The sequence below is a fragment of the Camelus ferus genome, chromosome 35, assembly GCF_009834535.1.
Source record: "Camelus ferus isolate YT-003-E chromosome 35, BCGSAC_Cfer_1.0, whole genome shotgun sequence".
Classification (NCBI taxonomy): Eukaryota; Metazoa; Chordata; class Mammalia; order Artiodactyla; family Camelidae; genus Camelus; species Camelus ferus.
The window spans coordinates 20,076,511-20,096,036 of NC_045730.1; the positions used below are offsets into that span (position 1 = coordinate 20,076,511).

Below are 19,526 nucleotides of genomic sequence, written 5' to 3' on the forward strand. Positions count from 1 at the left end.
GACACAGTAAATGTGACCAAGGAGGAAAGTAGTAATGAATAAATGAAGTTTAAAAATGCTCAAGCCCTTCATTCAAATGGCTTCTTCATGTCCAACTTGCTCTTTCCCTAGGAATCAATTACAAATATCTCTCTGCCTTTTTATAAAAGCAAGTGGCTCAAATGGAGCAAAAGAGTAAAAGGATAAAGAAACAGAACTTGAGGGGGGAGAAAAAGGCAAAACAAAAATCTAAAGGATCAACTGAAAAAAACAAGCGTAGAGAAACATTCATAAAACAGATCATCTTTATCTAAATATTGGTGAGTGAACTATGGGTCAAAGTTGAAACTCAGACAGTTGCTTCATGCCTTCCCCTTATAGGAAGGAAGGGCGGAGCATATGGAGCTAGGAGGAGAGGTATTAGGGATGAAGTTCTCCAAGGTCTGGGTGTCCTGATGGAAAAGATGGCCCTGGTGTTTCTGGCTGCAGCACTGCACACTAGCCAGCAGAGGGTGACCACATGTACTGCCTGCATCCCTCCCCAGGAACCCCCATGCTGTTTTCTGCATCCTTCAGATAAATATAAAATCGGTAATTCCTGTCTCCAGAGGTAGAATATAGGAGGTGGTGGGTGTATGAATTCTTAGCAACATGTGAGAAATCTCTGGATGTTTTAATATGGTACTCCAAGCAAGGGAACTCAGCTTGAATTTGGCTGGAAAAAATGACTATGCAGTTAGAACTAACTTTGAAGGAGCGGTGTGATACGCCAAACGCTGTTCGAAGTGACTCACATGCGTGAGCACATCTAATCATCTCAAGTTCTGTGAGGATGTACTATTTTATCAGTCTCAGCTTCTGGGCAAAAAACCCTAAATGTTAGAGCTTAAGCATCTTGAGGAGCCTGGAGTCAAAGTGACACATACTCTTGTTCTCATGGTTTAAATAAGCTCCCTCAGTAGAACAGCCTCAGTGTCTGCCATAACGCTGTGCTCAGCTGCACTTGCTCTCCTGGAGCGTGGTAGCCGAGTTGGCTTTATCTGGGGAAGAAAAGGAACAGAAGAAGGAAGAAATGAAAAGGAAGAGATGTTGACTAATTCTAAGTCATAGTTTCAAAAATCACACTCATCATAGGTACCTATGATACAGTTCCACACTTACTTTTAAAGTTATACAATATATTTCCTTAACTTTTCTCCTTAATATCCATAATTTCTAATCTTATGCATTTTATGTATTTAAATTGTCTCATCACTGTCCTGTGTGAACGGAAGAGGAAAGTGTGTTTATGGTGGCAGAACCCTGTCTGGTCACAACATGGATCCTATCACAGTTCTTTAAAACTTTGGCTTTGATCAGCATTGACTGGGAGATGAATGCTAGCAGCTGCGTGAGGAACAAAAATTAAGATATTTTTAGTTCACTCTGGCAAATATTTTTGAATGTTGGCTATGCTGCCAAGCCTTGTGCTATGCATAGGAGTTAAAAGGTATTTAAGACTCAATTCTTACCTGCAAAGAGATCTTATATCCAGTTTGGAAAACAGACACATAAATCAATAACCATAACACAGTATGATAAATCCTATCTTAAAAGCATGTGTAAAGTACCAGAGTGACAGTGAAAGGTCAGCTTTCTGGATCTGCCAGGATACAGTGGCTTGTCTTGTGGATTAATGTTTAGGATTGGCTTGGTGCTTTTTGAGTCCAGACCCTTGATAAAATAATGGGTAACTTAGCAGATTAGTTTTCAAATCTGAAAACAGTTGCATCCTAGGATGGAGGAGTGCCCGGAATTCTGACCACATCTATTCACTAAAATGTTGAAGACAAAAAGGAGTAGCATAATGCTGCTGTAACCAGTCCATTGGTAATTAATATGCATCTGTGGAAGGCTTACTGCATGTAAGATACTACAACAGCCATTGTGGAACATTGGGCAAGGGGTTGGAAAAAAAATCAAATCCATACAAAAGAAGAACATTTTATAGAGAAGCAACCATCAGTTTTATAGCTGGAAATGACTGAAGAAAACATCTAGGTTAGCCCTGTCAGTTTATAGATGAAGAAACTGAGGTCTGCCAATAAAACATGATTACTTTTTCAAATATTGCATCGAATTAATGGCAGAGCTGGGAGCAGAGCCCTCAGAAGACTGGTAGGCAATGCAGTGAGTTCCACCTGTGAACTCAAGTCAGGCAGCCTGGGGGTCTGGTCCCATGTCCGTCACATACTGGCCCGGTTATCTTAAGTCAGTTACTGGAATTTTCTATCATTAAATTCTTCATTTGTAAAATGGGAATAATACGATAGAATTCCCCATATATATCAGTTACTGGAATTTTCTATCATTAAATTCTTCATTTGTAAAATGGGAATAATACGATAGAATTCCCCATATATAATGTGAAAGAATGCACACAAAATAACAATTAGGATTAAAATGAGGTACTGCATATGAGCCAGGGACAGAAGGAAAACTTGATAACTGCTGTTAGAGCTCACGTGTCACAATTTCTACATTAGTTTTCTTTCTGCCACGACCATGAAATGGAGTTTTGTTCATTTTTGTTTCTCTGACACAGAAAGAAATCTCTTTCTTGGATCTTTATGCTCATGGAGTGCTCTTGTTTCTCCTTACACCTCCTCCTGCAGGGCCAAGGAGATCAAGATCAAGTTGGGGATTCTCCTCCAGAAGCCGGAGTCTGCTGTTGACCTTGTCATTCCATACAACAGCGAGAAGCCAGAGAAGCCAGCCAAGCCCCAGAGGTGAGTCATCATTGCGGATTCCACACTTCTCCCCCAGAGGATGGCTAGTTTTAAAGGGCATAGACACACACCCCCTTCAGTTACTCATTGAAGATCATAAGCGTCCTCAGGGAGTTGCTCTGTACATAGGATTTTTTTTTTAACTCTCCAGTATATGGAGCAAAATATTGTTTACTGGCAGGATACTTACAAAATACAGGGCCCCGCCTTGTGATATGCTTGGAGAGACAGACCATATCTTATAAAATGGTACCATCCATTTCATCCATCATTTACCCTACAGAAGTGCGGTAGAAAATACCTGTTCACTTGCTGCCCTTGGGCCAGGTAACCATTATGATCCCTGGATGCCCTCCTGCGAAGAAAGTATCCAAGGCTGCTTCCTCAGCAGGGAGACACAAGTGGGAGCATTTCCCTCAAGAAGTGGCTCAGATCAAGGCAGAAAGTTCACACCTGATAGTTTCTTCTCCAAGATACTGTCCCTTCAGGAGTCAGCAGAGAAACAGAAGGCTGGTCCTTGAAGGAGAAGTGAATAGTTGACGAGATGCTTCTACTTAATGCACATCAAGCACTTTTTCCCCCGATCCATACATTACTATTCCTGACAGTCCCCTCTCATGTTTCCCCCACACCCTTCTATCCACGTAGGCTGTGGGGAAGCTGTCATCCCAGAGATTGAGATGTTATGGCAGTAAATCCAGCCCACAATTTTGCACTGATTAACTTAATGACACTACTCATAGCATTCACAGTGTTTACCATCGCTCTGCTTCCTACACAGCCTGTCACCGCGTCCCTGTGTCACAGCCTAGATCAATACACCCCACCTTCCCCTTTAAAACAGGGACACTCCTAAAAATCAAGATGAGAAAGTGGGAAGACGAAAAGCCAAATGTGCTCAGACTCCTTCACTCTGCTACCTTAAGGCTTTGAGGAGATCACAGAAGTGTGGATAAAAGACAGGAATCCCTTTTAACATCCATTTCTTTTTAAATCTAACTTTTGTGTCAATTGGCTGATCTTTTTCTCCAAATGACCTTCATATTAATATAGCTGGGTTAGTTGAGAGATAGAGAGATGGGCTATTCCTTTTAAATCTTTTTTCATCAACCTAAGTGGATATGTCATTCTCTTCCTTTTATTTCTTCAAAGTGAACCCACATCGGAAGTGAGGCATGATTGAGTTTTCTGCATTTAGAAAAGGGAAGCTAATTCACTGTGGAGTGGCGGGCACCAGGCACTGGTCGGGAATAGGAACCACATTTCATGACAGCAAAAGATCAAAAAGTCTATTTATTTTGAAATAAACAGTGTGGAGGTTACTGATCTGTTGGAATTAACTTAAAAGAATAAACATAGTGCTACATTTCCTGCTTTGATTCTCTGCTTTAATATCGCACCCAGACACTAGAACTATTTTGCTTAACAGGGATTCAGAGAGAAGTAGTTTTGGAAGAAAAGCTGGGGCTGACATTTATTAGATTATTTTCTACTCTTGTCTTCCATCCCCTTTCCTCTTCCCCAACTTTGAATTGTTTTGGAAAAAATCTTTCTTATCCCTAAAGAATATTTGTGTCCCTACTACATTTTTAACAGTGATCACTCTAAAGTTTTCCCATCCTTTTCCACACCTCTCAACCCCATCTCACCTCTTCATAATTGGCAAATTTCCATGCCTTTTAACTAGAAGACTGTGTTCTCCATGAGCTCAATTGATCTCTCTTCTCCCCTCTTTAAAATTCCTCTGTATTTTTTACCCATATCCTTCTCAAGGACAAGAAAATAAACCTCAGAGGAGGAAACAGACCTTCCCCAGGCTGAAGGTATTTTTAACTCCTCTCATCTTTAAAAAAAAAAAAAAAAGAAAAAAGAAAAAGAAATCCCCCTTTTAAAAGAAAAGCATCTTCTACTTTAGAAATATATTTTTATTCTTCTCTTTAGAAGAAAAATGAACCAATAAAAAAAGTAGGAAAAAGTTGCCTCTATCCCGGCTGCCCAAAGCCAGCTTCTGTGACCATTTTAGTGTTCTTAATTGCTCATTTCCCCCCTGGACTCTTTCCTTAGGAACAAATAATTATCCATGTTCCACTTTGAAAAACACCCTCCCAGCCCCTCACCCCATCTACTCCTGTCCTTTCCTCTTGCTTTCAATGGTTACCTCTAGAAATGGAAAGTAGCTGCTTTCAGTTTCTTCTTTAATTCCTTTCATCAGGTTGAAACCTTACTTCCTCACTGCAATTATTGCTAAGGGCTCACTCCTGACTCATGGGCAGCTTTGGACTCGGCTCATCAGTTGGTCTCCTTAAAACTTTCTTCTTTAACTTCTAACCTTGAATCCTCCCCCTGCCTTCTTTCTCTAAGGGCTCCCGCTTTTGCCCACCCTCTGTATGTGAGCATTCTCTAAGGCCCTACTGTAGGTCTCCATAATGAACAATAAACATGTTATAAAACTGCATAGATTTAGTGATAAACATTATCACAGATTATAATATAATCGATTGCAAAATGCTCAGGAGCTGATGTAGATATTTTTAATAGTTTCTTTCCTCCCTGTTGATGTCACTAATGTTTAACTACATTTTTGTTGTTGTTTTGCCACGTTATAACTCTGGAATGACCTCCATGCATAAACGATCCCTAGCCTGTGCGCAGGGAGGGCTGTTACGTAGGGCTGTCATACACGCACTCTGACCTGGTAAACTGCAGAGCGAGCCTTGCTGTGAGGAGGAAAGGTGGATGCACAATGACTGGCCCACAGATAGACATTGGAAAGCAGCAGGTGTGTTTGTCTGCATCCCCATTGATGGTGCCCAGGTCACCGTTGGCCATGGGATGAGGGCTCAATAAATGTCCATGGACTTGAGTCTGGCCATGAGCAGATGCACTGCAGGAGAGGAAGAGAGACCTGAGTTGGCACTCAAGTGCCATTGAATAAATTGGATTTCACTTTCCTTGTGAAAAGCAAGACCATGTGGGAACATTATCAAGAGTGTCTAAATATTTGCCAGGGACTGTGTAATTAAAAAAAAAAAAGGAAGAAGAAGAAGAAGAAGAAAGAAAATAAAAGAGAAAACCACTGATGCTGTCACATTTTCCCGTGGTTACAGCGAGTATGTGCCAGAGTTGCTTGTAGTGGCAGTTCTGGTTCATGGTGCTAACATTTTTGTACTCTAAGTTTTGGGTTATTTGTGGCTTTCATCAACCAGCTAACTCTGGACAAACTGAACCATTATTAACTCACATATTAGTCTGACATGCACATTTCAGGGTGGATCCAGGCTGCAGGGAATGCGCCACTGGACAGGGTGGAATGGGGAAAGCTCTCCATGACTGACAAGCTCTTATTACCTCTAGGCAGTGAGTGCATCACAGCCGTGTAAGAAATTCAACAAGTAGGTGTGGTGAGAGAACGATAAAGGGAGAGAGCACTTCCAGCTGAGACTGTCACTCCCTGGAGCAGGGGACTCTTACACTGACCGTTATAAAACACACATTTAATCATCTCTATGCATTTGGACTGCCTCCCTCCCTTTCTCCACACCCTCACACAGAAACCCCGTGCCCGCTCTCTGTGGTCAGCAATAACCTTGCAAACCAGGATATGTATTGGTCATTTAGATCTGCATCTATCTTGTTTCAAAGAAGTCAGACTTAATGGCAAATTCTAAGAATCAGGACAGGATGAACTTGTGGCACTTCCTAGGCTTGTAATCAGAATGCTGGGCTTCATGCTGTGGGGGATGTGTCCTGCTTGACTGCGTCCTTGAATCAATTTGGACTAACATCACCCCCAAGCGGGCTCTGCACATGTCCTTTGTGGGAATTTAATCTCAGCTGTGATGTGCTGCTGATATTGTCCATTAGCCTGCTTCTAACAAGACCACTTGGGGCAAACTGCATCTGGTAACACACTTAAGCTGGGTGCACCTGCTCCTGTCATTTCTTCTTCCTGTGTCCCTCCACACTAACCAGAGGAAATGGGGGCAGTAAGGTGATTTCATTTTATGAGAATGTTTATAAAATCAGAGAGAGATTCAGTCTTCCCCTTGCTTTGTTTCCTTTGCCCAGTTGTTGAATGTCTTGTTGTTTCTGTCAACAATCAGTAAAGACTTGGTGGGTGTCATCTGCAAAACATTGAACCTACTGTAGTGAAGAAATTAAGATGTGTAAAGCTGTGTGCTGAAAATGTTGGTAGAAAATAATATATACATAGGAAAAGTTCTCAGCATGGGGCAATATAGAAGAGCCAAAAGGAGTTACTGACCTCTAAAGACAGCTGCTTTCCTGGTTAGAAATAAAATGAGGTAGAAAAATACAAGGACATCCCTGGAACCCCTTCTTCATGTCACCTCTCCTCCTGTGTTGCTTTATACTAATGAGAAGAAAACAGGAGGAGAGAAGGTAGCTCACGCATTAAAAATAAATTTCCAAGTGTTCATTTCCAAATGTGCTTGTAAAATGGTTGCTTCTACATAAAATTTTGTTTAGAAATAGAAAAAAATTTCAAGGAATTAGTGTTGAGTTTCTGATCAATGATATTTATATCTCTAGCCAGGAAAATGGAATCACTTGATATCATTATTTCAGTAGGTTTGTTACTCTCATTTTTGGCATGTTTTAAGCTTCAGATGGTAAAAACATAAAACTTTATGAAAAATCATGTAATTAAGACTCAAAGTCTGGATATGTTCTGTCATGAGGAATAAAGAAACAAAGGAATTATTCACAGTACTTTAGCAAAAAAAAAAAGAAAACTACAACCATCTTGGACTCTGTACACAAATGAAGTAAGGCTGAATCTGCGCCTGGAGAGCAAAGTCAGAAGTCATATCAGCAATTATCAATCTCATTGCTAATCTAAATAATTGAAATTATTAGACATTATCTTTTAAAAACCAGAAGCAGGAGTTTTCCTGGGTTGTCTGAACAGTAGATGAACAAGTTAAGTGCTAAGGAAATTCCAATTTAGGAAAAGCACCTTCATTGGCCTTACTGTTCTAGTAAATGCCTTGTTAGTCTGTTCTGATTTGACGGCAAAGAACTCACATCATCACACGAGAGTCAGAACAGGATAAGCTCCGGGAGAGCAGAGTCAGCCATTTTTCCCAGACAGCATCAACCCGACTTGACACACTCTTGCTGCGAGACAAAAATTGGTGGTTAAAATGAAAAGGCTGCAGGGTTTTTCTATATATAAATATTAAAGCAAAAACAGCCTAAGGGGAAATTTTATGTTGACTGTTACCTTCTCCTTTCGAATCAGCATCCGGATTGTATGTGTACAACATTCTTATACACGAGGTCTAATCACTTTTCTACTCAGAGAGATTGAATCTTTTAAAAATCATTGTCTTGTTTGAATTGAGCAGGAAAATGCACCCAGATTTTTGAAAATGGAGACTGATCACACTGACAACATGAGGTGGCTTCACACCTTGTGTCTTCCCTCAACCCCGGTGACATAGTGCTGGACTGTGGTTGTGGAATCAGATGCCCTTGGCTGATTAAGTCGGGTGGTCAAAACACAGCCCTGGTGAGCCAGGAAACATGAGTTCAGTCCCTGTAATGGGACAACTGGGTTTTTTGCATTTGGGAAAAAAAGACCACAATTAGAGGCACTGTCATGGGGTATTCAAGAATATCAAGGTGTAGCTTCATGACAAAAAAACTCTACTTCTAAAAAGGGACAGGGCCAACCAAATGGTTCAACAAGAGGTGGAAATATGCAAGATAGCTATATGAAAGCAAACCTCACTCATTAAGCCCACTTGCTCAGAAGGAAAAAACTCCAACTCCTTTGTGCTGAGGACGAGTTATCTGTTGTAGCATTTCAAAGAAAAGCAGGTCCCAGTCACTGTTGGTGTATGTGGTTAACTCCCTTTTTATGGCTGTCACCTTTTTCTTTCTTAATGCTTGATTTAGACCCTCGCTGGAGGAGGTTCTGCAGTGATGTGATTCCCTGGATAAACTCCTGCAGAACAACTGTAAGTCTGAATTATCTCTTGTAAAGATCAAGGGGCAGGCAGAGGCAGAACACACCTTTGGGGGTGCCCATGGCCTTCCTCCCCAGTTTTGACACTTGTTCAATTTTGGAAGGATGCCAAGAGAATAAGAAAACAGGGTGTCCTGAGAACCCACGAGTGCAGGTTGTGTTCCCATCTGTTTAGTTTTGTGGCTTGGGAGGAAATTTTTCTCTTTATGGGTTTTATTTAATTCAGTTTGAACCAGATTTAAACTAGGAGGTGGGATGCTTTTGAAAGAGGGGCAAAGATAAATGAAACTCAGACTTTGAACTCAAAGAATTAACAGCTTCCTGAGAAAGATAGCCATGTAAGCAAACAATTCCAACAACAACAATGACAAAACCCCAGAAAGTGAACTTGTCTCTCATAATAGTAAAAATCCTCAACGGCAAGTGAAAGGTACTGGGTAAGGACTACCTTGAATGTGAAGCAATGTTTGAGGTGGGTTTTGAATAAAGATTAATTTTAAAGTGGATATGAATGATGATGGTGAAAGTCAGCATGTATTGAGCATCAACTGAAATAAATGCACCGCCTGACAGTTGAGAGCTATGTTTTATTTGGCGGACGTTCCTGAGGACTCGAACCCCTTCGAGCCCGGGGTGACAGCCTCTCAGATGGCTCTGAGGGACTGCTCTGAAGAGGTAGGGGAGGAGCTAGGATATATAGGAGCTTTACAACAAAGACCAGGTAGTTGGAACATTAGAAGATTACTTGTTAACTAGAGAAAACCAGGCATCTCAAGCTAAAGAATTTAGCGCTTTTCTATGTATGGGAGGAAGCAAACACTTGGGCTCAATGAATTCATTCCTTCGACAAGCACCTACCTATCTAGGGCCAGTATCCTGTCCTTTCTTATTCTGAGTCCCCTCAGGGTGCACCATTGTGAGTGGCTGCAGAGGTGGGGCTGCAGGCTTGCCTTCAGTGGGGGGTGGCAGCAGCCCCTGATAGCTTGATGGCTTCAGCATTCTTTGTTTACTGATATGGTTTGCAGTATTTTTTGTTCACATGAGCTATTATTATGCTCAGTGTCATGTGAGAGCCTTACACAGATTATTTAACCCTTCTAACAACCCTGTCAGGTAGGTTGCATTAGTACCCCATTTAGCAGATGTGGCCACTGAGGCTCAGAGAGGTTAGATTACTTGCCCAAGTTACTGCAGTAATGTGGTGTGTGAGATTTCACCTCCAGACGATCTTGACTCTAAAGCCCCTGCTTTGAAACTGGAAACTATGTCATGATACTTGTCAATGATCCATGTCTCACTGTTTCTCCCCTAGGAGAAAAGATTTGTGCTGATCTGCTTCTCAGTCTTTTCCCTTTCTACCGGTCTGACTTGGATTTGCCTTATACTCCTTTTATTTTTAAAGTGGTTTTATAGGTGGTTTCATTTTGTTCTTTAGCAGGGCTGTTACTGTATTGTACATGGATGTCAAAAGTGATATCATTCCTTAGGGCCAGCTCTGGGATCATAATGTGGGTCACAACCCAGTGTTTCCACTAGACCAGAGGATCAGGTGCGTTTCCCCTACTCCCTAGGAATAGGGCACCTGAAGAGGTGTGTTGAGAGGTTATGTTGAGGCTCTGTGCAGGCTCAGGAAAGAAGAATGTAGGACTTATCAGGGCTGTGTACCAGGAGCTCTACTGGGCCGTGGAGTGGGGCAAAGAAGATATGTGTGTTCCTCACAGAACAGAGACATTTGGCCCAGAGTAGACCTGACCCTGATCTAAGAGGACGTCCTCAGGAGTAATGGGAATTCAGCAGAGAGCATCTCTGAGGAATGGACCAGTAGAAAATGAGCAGTTAAGGAGGTGAAAGCATCTGGGGAGTGGCGTTAGCGTGTCCTAGGAAAAGATCCTCCAGAGAACCATTAAAATCCAGATGAGAGAAAGAACAGCTTTAAACATCTCCCAGGCTGATAGAGTATAAAGCTATTTTAGGAGTCCTACTTTAAAGTCCATACATTGATAAAAAGTCTTGAAATAATATCATGGGACTCAATGGGAGTGATGAAACCAGTCCCAAGAAATAGAATCATGGCACTGGAAAGTTGTTTTCCAAGATCATTCACTGGAAAAGATGACTTGGTAAAAGTTAACATTGTTGAGGGATCCTGGCATGTATCCTCAGGTCATAGATAACAATGTTTGGGGGGGGGGGGTCCCTACCTTTTTCAAAGACTCAGAAAGGGTGATTCAGAAAGGGTGATTCATAGATAACAACATTGGGAGGTCTCTACCTTTTTCAAAGACTCAGAAAGGATGATTACAGGCCCCCTCCCCATGTTGTGGGGAAACGGGGCTAATGAGAATAAATTGGCCCCAGACTTATTCTGTGAAGTTATTGCTTCCTCCACCTTCTTTGATGTGATTGTGTGGGAACTGGTAAAACTTCATTCCTGTGTCAATTCCCAGCAGCTAGAAAGTGCCTGGAATTTTTTTTTTTTTCCGTTTCAACAGAGGCTTCCTGACACCCTTTGTTTAAGAAACAATGAAGGCTTTAATGATGACAGACAGACAGAGAACTCCATCTTATTCTTTCAGCATACACCATTGACAACCGTGTCACTGAATTATAACAATTAGTGCTGGAAATACAGTCGGAAATATGGGCAGAGAGAGAGTGGGAAATACACCTGATCTTACCCATGTAAACATTATCAAACGGCTTTAAAGTAGTTCTTCTAGCTAGGTTTCTAGAGAAAACTGTTTATCATACTTACCGTTGCTCCCTGATGTATTTTTTAGGTGTTGATCAATTAAAAAAAATACTCTTAGGTTAAGGACAGGGAAAGAGAATTAAAATGCAAAGTGTGTTGTTTGGATCCGGAAATCACTGGTGACCCTAATCCAAGTTGATTATGACTTAGTCATTCTGTTTCTTTAGAACTGAATATAGTTGCAGGGGAATGTGAGGGGCATGAAGACAATAAGAATGTATAGAAGGAAAATTGAAAAAAGGACAACTGTATATTTCTGGTTTAATCATCACATTTTGTGCAAATTGTATGAAATCAATGCATTAGGCAATGACTAATGAATGAAAGTCTATAAAAAAAAGAGTAGGGAGAAATATTCAAGGGAAAGGGAAACATTGAAATTAGGTCAAAGGAAATGAATTCAGTACACGAATATGTTCTCCAAGTAGAACTAATGAATTGCAGAAATATCTCCTGATGGGGAACAAATTAGAGGAAAAGTGGGCCCTGATGTACTGGTGACAGTCAATCCAGCTTCTGCCCTGGGAGGCAAATGACACACCATGAATGCCTGTAATTGTGATATTGTCTGTGGAAAACTAGAATTTTCTCTCCTCCTTTAGAAATCTACTTCCCTTAGATAGTAAATGGACATGGATTCTCTCTCAATACATACCCATTTGTTAGAACTGGGGCTAAAATGCATACATATAGTCAGCTTTAAAAGGAAGAAAATATTGGTGGGGGAGGGTATAGCTCAGTGGTAGAGCACATGCTTAGCATGCATGAGGTCCTGGGTTCAATCCCCAGTACCTCCATTAAAAAAACAAGGAAGAAAATATTGAAGATATAGACTGATTTTTCCTCTGTTCCTCTCCAGTGCTTTTCTAAATCCCGACCTTGTCTTTTACCATTTTGGAGGTTAGAGCTGAAGGGGTAGGAAAGAAAAAAAAGGCAGATCCAAGAATCTCATATATATACTCAACATATATAAACTCAATAGGGTTTCTATTCAAGAAAATCAAATATATATATATACATATATATGTGTATATAAATGTATAAAGATATATTTGTATTTAAATTATAAGCTGAAATATTTTCTACATGAGCTACATTTATCTCCTCTTAACACAGAATAATAATAGTTATAATTACATTAAATGTAATATGTTTTAAAGACTAATGTATATTTGATAGGCATTGTAACTGCTCTGCATGTGGTAGCTTCATCCGTCCCCTTCCCACTCCTCCTCCAGGTCTCTGACTGTCACTTCCTCATGGAGGCATTCCCTAAGCCTAACCCAAAGTGAGGTCAGGACCCTGCTGTTACTCTGTTACTATATTTCATATGGTTTTATTTTGTTGCACAATTTTGTTTGTGTGTTTTTCTTCAATTTTTTTCTATATCTCCCCCATAATCTATAAGCTTCATTAGGGAAGGAACCATCTCAGTTTTATTTACCATGGCTCCTGGAACATAATATTTGCTTAAAAATCATCTGTAGAAAGAAAAAAAAGACTAAGTAGTTTATACATGATAATGAACATTAAATTACTTATACTGCCAAATCAAGTTTAAATTTTTTTTTTTTCTTTTTTGGCAATTGATAAGTATGAAGAATGGCATTAGTGTTCACAGTATTCCTTGATGCCATATACAGGTAAACCTTCATCACCCAAACACAGACTGTTTTGGATTTGAATCCCAGCTCTTCCACTTACTAGCTGATTAAGTAACAGCCTCTGACCTTTCTTGTAAAATAAGGTATAGCATCATCTGCCTGTTAGGCTTGTGGTGAGGAGCAAATGAGTTAACTTTTGTAAAGTTATTACATAAATGGCATGTATAGTAAATAAACCCGCATTACAAAGTGAGATAGTGTTGATAGACAGATAGATAGATTGAATACATTTCCTCCAATACCCTTTTCCCTTGCTAGATAGACTTGCCAGCTTCAAAAGTTTCCTGAAGTCTGAATTCAGTGAGGAAAACCTTGAGTTCTGGCTGGCCTGTGAGGATTACAAGAAGATCAAGTCCCCTGCCAAGATGGCTGAGAAGGCAAAGAAAATTTATGAAGTATTCATCCAGACAGGCTCCTAACGAGGTTGGTTCTGCTGGGTAGGTGGGGGAGTGTGGCCAGTGGGGTTCACCTCAACAACTTCCCAGGAAGGACTTCCATCTGCAGTACAGTTTTGCAGCAAAAGGCAATTTGAGAGTGACCACGTTCCTTAAGCACCGACTGAGCGCCAAGGCGGAGCAGCAAGGTCAAGCAGATACGAACTTGAATCCTCTTTAGACCACGTTCTAGCAACATGCGTCTCACTTCAGTGGCAGTTGCAAGCGGGAATGATACTAGTGGTATCATCTTGGATGCATTGCTGAGTCTCTCTGAACTTAGTTTCTTTGTGAAAATGAGGATCCTGAAGACTGTTTTGCAAGGTTGTTGTAAGGAGGAAATTAAATAGGGATGTGAAAATACACATCTCAGGGTTGGAACTAATTAATGTGCAATGAATGTTCCTACCACTTAATCTTTCTTTCCTCCTTTTCCCCTTCCCCACTTTTCCCTTCTTTTTTTTTTTTTTTTCATTTTTGGTAAGAACTCTTTTCCCCTCTATTCTCCATCATCCTTTTGTTTCCCTCAGGCCTTTTCCATTTACAGTCTAGTCAACACTCAACAGGGTTTCTACTCAAGAAAATCAATTATTATAAGATAACAGTAACAGAGATGTCAGAAGAGAATATGCCATTAATTGACAACACACTTAAGATGTGTGTTGATTTCAAAGCGGCTTTGTGGTAGGTTATCTGCTCTTTGCTATTTATGAAAATGAATTAAAAAGACTTTTTGTGGAACCCAGAATGGCCTTAGCAAGACCTGTTCATCATGTTTTGATCAGGTCACTAATTTCACATTGTACCCCATAATCCAATCTGGACATCAAATATTTCATCAAGATTTGGGGTCAAGCACAGAGGTGATCTGAGCAAAACCCCTAGGTCAGCAGTAATCAGTTTAAGATGACTTGAGAGGGGAAAATCCCCAGTATCCTTTTTCTCTCACAGGTGCTCTATACTTTTGAGATTCCACCATTTGATATTTATTCCTTTGGTTATGAATTACTCATCACTGATCCTTTCTAAAAGGTAAATATGTTTGAATGGATGGACAAATTATATACCTTAATACCAGCAGATGAGTTCCCTCCATGACACAAGAAGTGGAAGCCAGGAGCATGGGAGCGTAAACTACAATAGGTAAAGTGGAGGAAGTGAGAGTCCTAGAATGGAACTAGGTTTAGTCCTGCCCTGAGAATTATTTTATAATCCTCCAGTTCTCCCCTTCTAGTCCTCAGTCTCCCACCCCATGCACATACGTTAGCTTTCCTCTACTTCTGATACCATTTGTGCTGGGCTGTTCTTTCTTCTGTCGGCATGGAATCTCTATTTGTGATGTTACCAAGGAGATTAATTTGGTATTAACGTTGATACACATTTCCTGACTTCAACTGATTTCCCACTTGTAACCTTCCTTCCTACCAACTTCATTCCTCTTCACAGAATTCTAGGATTTGTTGCAATATCTGCCAATGGTGGAGACCCATCTGGACTATTGCTAGTTGCTCTGAGCTCTAGGAAAACATTGTTTGCCAGGTTCCTTGTGAAAACATTGACGGTTATTATAGGAATATGACACATTAAAAATGGAGTTTCAAAATAAATGAAACTTTGGCTGAGTTACTGGAACAAACAAATGGTGGCCCCCGTTATAAGGACCTGTGAGCTTTAATTAAAATGCCTTGACCTCCACTCTCTCAGCCGAGCATCAGAGAGAATGTGCATCTTGTTCCTGGCACTTAACAAGCATTCAGGGAATATTTGTGAGATGAATAATTAAAGATGTCCCACTTAAAGACCTTTGTCGATGTGTGACTTTGGGTAAGTTTCTAGGGTAAGTTTTTAATTAAAGCTCTCTAATTCTTAGTTCCCTTAACTATAATCATCTCACATAGATTCAAAACTTCTCCAAATCTTGTATTTTGACCCCAAAATTTACTATTTCATTTTGATGAGTAGCAGATTGACCTGTGCAACAAGTTTACCCAGGCAAAGAGTAATCTGAATTTTCTTTCTCTGAATATTCACCTCAGCTCTTTAACACCAGGAACTGAAGGAGAGGTACAGTGGTAAAAAAAATTGGCACTAAGGTTTTAAAAAGAGAAAAAATACATCACTTCTTAAAAAATAAAATTAAGAAAGAATTTAATAAGTTTTAGAAATTCAACGATTTTGAGTAAGGTTGCCCACACAGCTTAGTCTATATTTAAGAAAAGAAAGAAGCATTGCTTTAGTGTGGCTGAGAATACAGAAATATACATTATAGTCTCACCTCCATCCCTCACCAGCAGTTTGTAACTTAACCTCTTTGGGTCTCAGAGTGTTCACCCGTGAAGGCAGGTATCGGACCACATCACCTCTGAGGCCGTTCGCAGGGCAGCCTCTGTAGTCACCTACCATCCCTGCATAAAGCATACAGGTCCCGCTCACCTGTGGGAAACCATGTCATAGCCTCAACTCGCTTCACCGTGGACCTCTGATCACTCACTGCTCTTGTCTGTTCTGGCCTGGTAATCCCATCATGCCTTTGTCCTCAACTCTGTCCTAAAGCTGTGGACAATTCTCTGAGTCCAGATAGCTTTTCTTCAGGAGCAAGAACCTCTAGCAGCCCAGGAGAGAGCTAAAACACTTTCTGATGCTCTGATTCAGAACCACTGGCTGATCTGGATTCTGTTTCTTTCTCTTTTACACTCAGATCCCTTAAAAGTCATTAAAACATACAACGTGATCTACAGTGATTCCTCACAAATCATCCTTAGGTGAGTCGAGTCAGGCTGTATGCTGCACAACGCCGGGGGGCCATTCACGTGGACGCTAACATGAATGGTGTCCCTGTGAGTGGCACAATATAGTGGCAATGCAGCCAGCACAAATATCTAAGCCACCGCACCTTTCAACACAGCAGTCTACTGGGTAAAAGCCACACTGCTGGGCTTTTGAATCTTCCCTCTACCACTTAAGAGCTTGGGCAAATCATTTGAACTTCTGTCCCTCAACCATAAAATGTACTTGTCAGTGTCTGTCTTCCAGCATTGTAAGATTAAGTGAGTTCCTCAGCACAGAGCCCATAAAAGTAAAGTTCTCAGCCCAGTGTCTGGCATAGATTTAGAACTCAAACATTAGCTGCTACTTTTACTATTATTGTGCTGGAACCAGGATATCCTGGTTTGTTTCAGGAAAAGACCAAGTTGCTTTATTCTACTGGAGCCAGGCAAGAGGTCTTGGACCCCTGGCCAGATTTTCTTTCTCCTTCTTCATTCTTCCAAGGAGGTGTGACACCAAATGCTGTGGTAGGAAGATTGTGGGATTAGGCATCAGGTTATGTGGATTCAGATTCTGCTTCTGCATTCAAATACATTTATTTGCTCTGTGATCTTGAGGAAACCTCTATCTGTCTATCTATCTATCTATCTATCTATCTATCTATCTATCTATCTATCCTTCCCCTACAAAAGGAAAGACTCATTCTTAAGGTTATTGTGCAGATTAAATGAGGTCTGTCATGTAGCTGCCTGTTTCTAACTCTGAGTCTCTAATACTGGTTGGAGCTTAATCTGAGTCATGCATTTATTGGAGCACCAATTGCCTTACCCCACTGCCTGGAAAATAAAAATGATATGATATTTTTCACTTTCTACCAGTCTCTTCCCCTCATGTGTTCTATTGGTGGAAAATGCCACTTCTGTCCTCCCTACCCTTCATCAAATCCCACAACCTGGGCTGACTCAATGACCCTGTTTCCTGGCTTACAGGTGAATATCGATCACTTCATGAAGGACATCACCATGAAGAACCTGGTGGAACCTTCCCCAAGCGGCTTTGATGTGGCCCAGAAAAGAATCTATGCCCTGATGGAAAAGGATTCACTGCCTTGCTTTGTGCGCTCTCAGTTTTATCAGGAGTTCATCAAGTAGCAATTTAATCAGGCTGTGAGAACCATCCTGAGGGTTATTTCTTCCATAACAACCCTGTATTGTCCAGCAACCCACATATCTTCCCATAGCAGGCTTGCTCAGAGGTTCTCAAGCAGGGAAAATCCCCGAGAGTGTTGCCTACTCTTTTGCCCGCATTGTTTTGGATGTTTATCTATCTCCTGAATGCCTTCCTTTTCCAGTTTCCTCTTCCTGCCCCCATTCTTAATTAACCTTACTCTTGTATGCTGTTGTGAAATTCAGTCAGAATGACAGAAAAACTCTACTTAAGGAAATGTCAGACAAGAATATGATATCATTGAATGTGGGTCCGTTTGCTTTAGGTAACGGATCTCCACCTAAATTGGTGTGAAAAAGAATGTGGGTGTGCAAAGACCAGTTTCAAGTGAGATTAACTGATCTCATCTGTTGCTTTAATTCTGATCCAGAAGGTCACCCCTCTTATTATCTCTGAAGTTCTTTGTAATAAAAGGTGGCAAGAAAATTATGAGGTAGGCATTATTTCATTCTTTAAGCAAATACATTGTTTAAAATGTTGATCTTCCTCTGAGAGCATCCATGTGCTAACTGAAGATTATAAACAAAAGGTACAGCCATGAATATGTTGTATTTTCACAAAGTCAATCTGAACACAATCCATGTTGCCTCTTTCCCTGTACTTTCATCATATCCTCCCACGTATAAAGTTACCAAATTCTGTATTAAATCAATGACCTGAGATTGACAGTGGACTACCGTATAAATGTATCTATGACTCTAGTCTGTAGGACAAAAATTTCGATTTTCAAATTATTTAAAATGCCACCTGAGTGTAAAATTCCAAAAATTTAAACTGCAATCTTGTAAAATAAAACAGTTGCTGCTCATCGCAGCAGTCTTCCCACCTTAATATCAAGAGGGCTGTACACTACGCTGGGAAAATTTTTGTCAAGCCTAAACTGGTTAGTTCTCCTAGGATCTGTTTGTTTAGTAAATGACAATTATATTCAAAGCATCATGTTATCTTTCAAAAAATCAATCTGACTAAATGCAGAGGACTTCTAAGTGAGATAAGTACTCTGCATCTTGAAAAATAATGTGATCTTTTAGCAACACCTCACTTCCCTTCCTTTCTGCTCACTGCATTTAGTGAATTGTATTTATAGTCAAAGTGCACATTTAGACTCCTAACATGCCTTACACACCACCAATTGATAGGCCATGATATTTTTTAGTAGGTTTAAACATTTAATTCTGTATTGCATTATTATAAGTCTCGCTAAAATTTTTTCTGATCTTTAGTAGATTTGATTAAGTAATGATTTACATAATCTAGTCATAGACTCTAACTCTGTATGAATATAACCGAGGTAAGGATACTGAGTTAATTAAAAAAGTATTTTTCAAAGGATTAATAAAAATCTGAAATGTTTAAGTAGAAGATTACATTTGTTTAGTCTTGTATCTCCTTTTGTTTTTCTTTATCATTCACACATTGCTAGCTTCACATTTGTAGCCCATTTATTCAGTTATTTCTTAAGAATATTGAACGTGAGCAACCATATTACTGTATTCTTTGAGTAAACACTGTTCGTGTTTGTTGGATTTTCCTTGTTTTTGTTATTTCCAAAGATAATAGGCCCTTCTTGAATACTTGTCATTTCAAATTCTGAAAATGGGTTGGAGTGACTGGGTCTACGGCCAGCTCTTGCTGGTGTGGTGTGAGTTCATTCATCTTTGTTAATATTGCTCACTTCAAAGAAGCTCTGTCATCAAGCATTCGACAGCTAGGCCAGATCAACATTGGGAGCGTGAAACAGAAGTTCCCATCATGTCCACATGTGCAGGAGTGACAAGCAACTCACATCCAGAATTCCCAGCACCATCTTCCTCACCATCTGTCTTTGCTGCCCCAGATCAGAATGAAATCACCAGTCCTTTACGTGCTAAGGCAGCTAGAAAATGTAAGAACCGAATAATCTAGGTGAGTTATTTTTTTCTTGAATGCCAAAATATTTTTAAG

At 40.3% G+C, this 19,526-nt stretch overlaps 1 protein-coding gene and 1 non-coding gene across 2 annotated transcripts in view; both read left to right on the forward strand.

Moving 5' to 3' along the window:
- The window catches only part of LOC102513674 (regulator of G protein signaling 5), a 38,023-nt gene extending 18,848 nt beyond the window's left edge, over positions 1–19,175 (forward strand). Inside the window, 5 exon segments of the mRNA XM_032473680.1 lie at positions 2,634–2,747; positions 8,670–8,731; positions 13,414–13,561; positions 13,563–13,578; positions 17,345–19,175. Coding sequence (XP_032329571.1) covers positions 2,634–2,747; positions 8,670–8,731; positions 13,414–13,561; positions 13,563–13,578; positions 17,345–17,506 — 502 coding nt within the window. The 3' untranslated portion in view covers positions 17,507–19,175.
- TRNAA-AGC lies at positions 12,217–12,288 on the forward strand. Its single transcript has one exon. It is a non-coding gene; the product is annotated as a tRNA-Ala (tRNA).
- Positions 19,176–19,526: the final 351 nt, after the last annotated feature.